The sequence below is a fragment of the Maylandia zebra genome, linkage group LG14 (assembly GCF_041146795.1).
Source record: "Maylandia zebra isolate NMK-2024a linkage group LG14, Mzebra_GT3a, whole genome shotgun sequence".
NCBI classification, from domain to species: domain Eukaryota; kingdom Metazoa; phylum Chordata; class Actinopteri; order Cichliformes; family Cichlidae; genus Maylandia; species Maylandia zebra.
The window spans coordinates 39,967,592-39,973,591 of record NC_135180.1 but is presented as its reverse complement, the minus strand read 5'-3'; the positions used below and the strand labels follow the sequence as shown (position 1 = coordinate 39,973,591).

The window sequence follows — 6,000 nt, the reverse complement described above, 5'->3', positions numbered from 1 at the left end:
CGAGCAACAGTCCAGGATAAAAATAGAATAAAACCAGGTGAACCAGGAAAAGGTAAGCACACCTAATAAAAACAGTCTCACGACAAGCTAAAACAGGACAAGACAGCAGGCTCCACCGAGGAGGAGCCCTCACAACAGCGGCTAGGCAGGCGTCTTGATTCTCCAATTAAGGCTGGGCGAATTGCCACGGAGAGGTGAAGGCAGCGATCAAACCCCCAGGACCGGAGGCGCTTTACTCTCACTGGTGGAGATAACTCGAGCACCCCTCTCCACAACGCCGGAATAAATCAGAAAACTGCCGCGCTGTGGCTGTCATATTATCTACTCGCTTGCTGATCAGTCCGTCGCAGTGTGCCAGCATTTACTGCTGCTTTGCGCCAAATGCACGGGAGGAATGATCCAGAAAAACACCGGCTTAGCTTTATACGGGCTGACGCCACCATGCAATCAATATGCAGGTGGGTTCCCAGTTAACCGAGTTGCACAGCCGAGAGCGAGGGAGGGAGAGAGAAAAGGAAAGGCGAGTAGCCCATCCAGCTACATCAGCATAGGCTTCATTAGTAGCAACAGGCTATTGGTTCTAAAGACTTTCACTTTTTCCTTCACATGGTCAGAGAAATGTCCACATTTGTTTGTAAAGAACAAACACATTGAGGTGTTTGTATGTGACCTGTACATGAACGAAAGGCGTTCTGCTGTGCCGCCTTTCAAACAGCAATATCTGATCAATCTGTTTCCAGAGGTGGGTTGAGTATCCAAAAATTGTACTCAAGTAAGAGTAGCATTACTTTAAAATATTATTACTCAAGTAAAAGTGAAAAGTAGTCGTCAAAAAAGTTACTCAAGTAAGAGTAAAAAAGTACTTGGCGAAAAGACTACTCAAGTAGTGAGTCACTGTTTGAAATGTCCGATTTATTTTATAAATAAATGCTATCAGACAATAAATAAATATACAAACTTTAGTATTTTCAAAAGGAATATGTGTAAAAACATCAACAAAATAAGGCACAACAATTCTAATTTCCAGATTTCAGATTTTCACAACATCAAGCTGTTTTCACCAAAACCTGCAGTAAATAATATAAATATATAAACAGTGCAAACAATTTCCAGTGACAAGATGTGCTGCAAACTTTATATTCATCTTTGCTCCAAATGGCACAGCAGCCTCAGAGAAAACAGAACGAGGCATCTTCAACATATGTTCATACAAGGCAGCTCAGGTTACCATAAGTTGTATGGGTGTGCATCAGAGGTGTGGACTCGAGTCACATGACTTGGACTCGAGTCAGACTCGAGTCATTAATTTTATGACTTTAGACTTGACTTGAAAAAATGTTCTAAGACTTGTGACTTGACTTGGACTTTTACACCAATGACTTGGGACTTGAATTGGACTTGAACCGGTTTACTTGAAAAGACTTGATATTTTACCCCAAATATAAAATTTAACATGCATATTATATAGAGATTGAAAATGTGACGTCATTCACGGGTAAAACCGCAAAGGATTCTGGGAACGCGTGGCAAGAGGTACTAGCGCACGCAGGCTTTCAATTGAAATCAGTTACACAGCGATAAAAAGAAACACAAAAATGTCAAGAAGCTGTTGTATTATTAACTGCAATAGCCGGTCGCATGACAGCCACGGGAAGCCGACGGGTAAAGAGATCGGTTGTTATCGGATTATGTCGTTGAAGAGAAATTGTTCGAGCCATGTTTCCGAAGTAACAAAGACGCGACTGGATTGCAGCCATTCAAAGATCAAATATAACGTCCCAGAACCCTCCAGCTCACAGGTTAGTCTGCTCCAAGCATTTACACAAAGGTCAGTCTGCTGTTGTAGTTAATGCGTCATTTTCATAACATAATTGATGATATAGGTTACAAGCAAGTCTGGCGCTGAACAGAAATTGTCGCGCTATGCTCCTTTGTTTATTGTGCATAAATAGTGAATTGTCCTGACACAATATTGCGTTTCGCTTCTGTTATTATGGTACATTGACAAAAACATATACTTTTATTCACAGGATAAAACAGGTTTTTTGTATCACTAATTGCCCAGTACGATTACAGCATACAATATTATTGTCACTGCTACATTTCTGTGATGCTACCAGAAATTATTTCCACTACTAATTAATTACCGTTGAGCTCAAAGGTCCTATTAATAAACGGTTAAGGAATGTGTATTTATGACGACGATTTGTGAGACTGGTAAACTTATGATACGTACGATGGTCTTTCGTTCTACACGGTGCATTTCAAGGTCCTGCACCCATCCGTCGGTAAACTGTACCTGGGCTTGTTGCAGTGACCGGAAGTTACTAAACTTCATGAGTGTATGCACTCACTCCAAGAACCGTATGATTATAAATATGCATATAAATATGCTAAGATGAGATAGCTGACTTCATCTAACTAGCAAATGTTGTCCAGGCTACGTTGGTGATACAGTTTTTTTTAATGTGTATGATATTTTTGTCATGCGATTTTAAAGCCGGTCCTACAACCGCATCCAAGAATAACATGCAGCTTATCTCAGAACTGTCGGTGAAAATTATTCTTGGAGCTAGGTTTAATTGAGCTGCATTTTAAAGAGGTGCAATTTCACAATTTGTGTATATTTTCTAAGTTCACTATTTTGTCATGTGTTGAGAAAAACACAGATTTTAAAATTACATGGTCTAATATTTACATTTAGCATAACTGCAACATTATTTTTTCGTTTTTTTTTTTTTTTTAAAGACTCGAAAGGACTTGAAATTCAAAGTTTCAGACTTGTGACTTGACTCGGACTTTTACACCAGTGACTTGAGACTCGACTCTGACTTGCCTGACATTACTTGAGACTTGACTTGAGACTTGAGGATAAAGACTTGAGACTTGCAAAACAATGACTTGGTCCCACCTCTGGTGTGCATCTATTTCTGCATATTCTTCACTCAGTGAGGTGATGGTTCAGCTTCAGCAGCAGTTTGCTCTCAGGCAGGGCCGTGCAGAGACGTTTAAAGGGGCGGGTGCTCAAAGTTAAAAAGGGGCACATTGAACCAGGCTGAATAACAACAACACACATTCATCAAGAATCTAATATGGGATTGCATCATACTATATCACTGCTGTGAGGTGGGGCAAGGCAAAGCAAACGTAGCTGTTGAGGTGTTTCTGCTGCTCCTGCTGCTGATGGTGCTAACTACTAACTACTGCTGTGTCTCTCATCTTCGTACTTTCAGAAACAAGGATGGACCCGTGGGTGATGGGTAATGAGGTCATGCTGTTTGTGCACATTTAAACTGATGTGAATGGGTTACACAGTTGCAGCTCAGTGGGGAGCGACTGGTAGTCAGGCTGTGCTGTGCAGTGTCTCAGTTTTTGTATTGTATAGCAGAATGGTATGTTTGGAGAATGTTTCCAAGCTGTTCCTGTTATGTGACGTTAACTGAACTTCAGGTAACCTGCAAGAAAAGAACAAGAAACAAGTTCCTGTGAGGTATTCTGAGCCTCAAGGATGATGATAAACACTACAGAGATTACACATTTCACTCTAAGTCCCTACTTTGACACTGGTGCATACAGATACTTGTATTTCCTCATTATTCTTACGTCTTATGCTGCAATCATTTGTGCGAACCTCCTGCTGATTGTGGTTATCTGTGTGAACAGAAGCTTACATGAACCTATGTACATGTTTCTGTGCAGCCTGTTTGTGAATGAGCTGTATGGTAGTACAGGGCTGTTTCCGTTCCTCCTGCTTCAGATCCTCTCTGATGTTCACACTGTTTCTGTTTCATTTTGTTTCCTGCAGGTTTTCTGTGTGTACACTTATGCTTGTGTGGAGTTTATAAACTTTGTCGTCATGTCTTATGACAGATATTATGCCATCTGCTGGCCTCTTCAATATAAATCATGTATGACACTTAAAACAGTCACCTCGCTGATTTCTCTGACATGGTTATTACCTTTTATTATGATTGTCGTGCTTATATCTTTGAGTGCTCCTCTACAGCTCTGTGGAAACGTCATCAATAAAGTTTTTTGTGGAAACTACGCCATCATTAAACTGGCCTGCTCTGACACCAGAGTCCACAACATCTTTGGACTCATTTACACTTTCATCTCTGTCATTATTCCTCTTGTTTTAATCCTGTACACCTACGTGAGGATCCTCAAAGTCTGTTTTTCTGGCTCCAAGCAGACTCGACAGAAAGCCGTCAGCACCTGCACGCCTCACCTCGCCTCCATCTCGAACTTTTTCTTTGGTTGCTGTTTTCAGATATTACAAAGCAGATTTGACACCAGTGGTGTGCCAAATGTTTTTGGCATTTTATCATCATTGTACTTTCTGACATGCCAGCCGCTCTTCACACCGCTACTGTACGGGCTGAAAATGACCAAAATACGCATTGCATGTAAACAGCTGTTTTGTGGTTCACTGACACGTTTGTTCAGTTGTAGCAGTGATATCTTCTCCAAAAGCCACCAAAGTCAGAGTTATTGTTAATGCATGTCGATTAAAAGGAAACTTATTTTGGAGCTGAAATCATTCAAAATCTGTTTTTGTCAGTATGCTTGAACAAATAAACTAATATGAGTGACTTAGTTTTCTGTTGTGACGCTTGCAGCACGTAACATTTATTTTGTGTGATGTGTGTTTTTCACTTGAGCAGAGATAAACAGTCGGGTGGTTTGGGATCAGTGTGTCTAACTTCCAGAGGGAATGGATCAACACACAAACAGCAAAGTAAAAGCAAAAGATGATCCATCAACAACTGTACATAAACACTTTGAACAGATAACAAAATAAAAATATATTTTTGCTAATTCTTGCATAAAATTACGCATTTAAACTGAAATCACATGAATATAAAGTTCTATTGGTTGATAAATTTCCATCACATGATTCAAAGTGAACTCACTTACTGCCATTTAATAGTGAGAACATTTTCTATAAATATTAAGTCTCACAACACAACTGTTTCCCTCACTGAGATATTTGATCTTGCTGCACTGAAACAATGGGATTAGGGGTTATGCTTTTCTTTCATGTCAAATATTTATAGAAACTACTTGTTTATCAGACATTAACTGGTTATGTAAAATGTAAAGAGCTCTTCTATGTTAATTGTATTTGACTACCATGTGTTAGATTGACAAGATAATTTTATGCTATAAATATGTGTGTGTGTCTATATATATATATAGACACACACACAGTGTATGTACTGTACTTTTTTTCCCAATCAAACTAACAACTAAAACATTTTTGAACAATGACGTGTATTTTTCAAAACAGTATACAATTGTAAGTTGTAACAGCAGTCCAGATTATACATGAGTCATGTGAGTGCATCTCTTCCAAAGTGTACCTCACAAACATCTGCAGGATCCTGAATTCAACATTCTAGTGCCTATGACAAAGTTAACACTGAATTTTCTACGAATACTGGCCCAAAGGTAAAAGGTGAGACTTCCTCGGGTAAAATCATTTTTTTTCTTTCTTTTTTTTTTCAAACGTAAGAGCCTTAAGGCACTATGGCAACAGGAATGCAAATACTAAAATGTGACGGAGAAAAGCTTGAAAATAACATTTTCACCCACAAGCACAAAACCAAGAGCCCTAAAATGTGATTCGTTTTGGCTTGCTTCTATAACTAAAACATGGTAATAACTTATACTAACAAACAAAACAAAACAGTGGTTGGACATCACAACACAACCAAAATTACTGTAATCATGTCCAATGAACTTAAAAATTGTCTGACTTCTAAACAGCTGTTACAATTACTTCAGGCTACAAACTATTCCCCAAAAGAGTATGGCTTGAAAAATGAACATTAAATGCTATAGTACAAGGTTATTATCGTTAACGAAAACTAACGAAATAACGACAACTAGAAGTGTAAAAACATTTTCGTTAACGGAAATAAAAATAAAAACAAAAAAAGCAAAACTAACTAAAACTGTAATGAGTGTTCATAAAACTAAAATTAACTGAATTTA

The 6,000-nt window shown here is 38.7% G+C and overlaps 1 protein-coding gene across 1 annotated transcript; it reads left to right on the top strand.

The window, feature by feature from the left end:
- Positions 1-3,511: 3,511 nt before the first annotated feature.
- LOC106676636 (olfactory receptor 11A1-like) lies at positions 3,512-5,151 on the top strand. Its single transcript, XM_076892057.1, has 2 exons — positions 3,512-4,409; positions 5,147-5,151. The coding sequence occupies exons 1-2, from the start codon at positions 3,512-3,514 to the stop codon at positions 5,149-5,151; spliced, it is 903 nt and encodes a 300-aa protein (XP_076748172.1).
- The last annotated feature ends 849 nt before the right edge of the window (positions 5,152-6,000 follow it).

Coding starts and splice junctions, on each gene's coding strand:
- LOC106676636 (XM_076892057.1), top strand. CDS start 3,512: ATGATAAACACTACAGAGATTACACATTTCACTCTAAGTCCCTACTTT.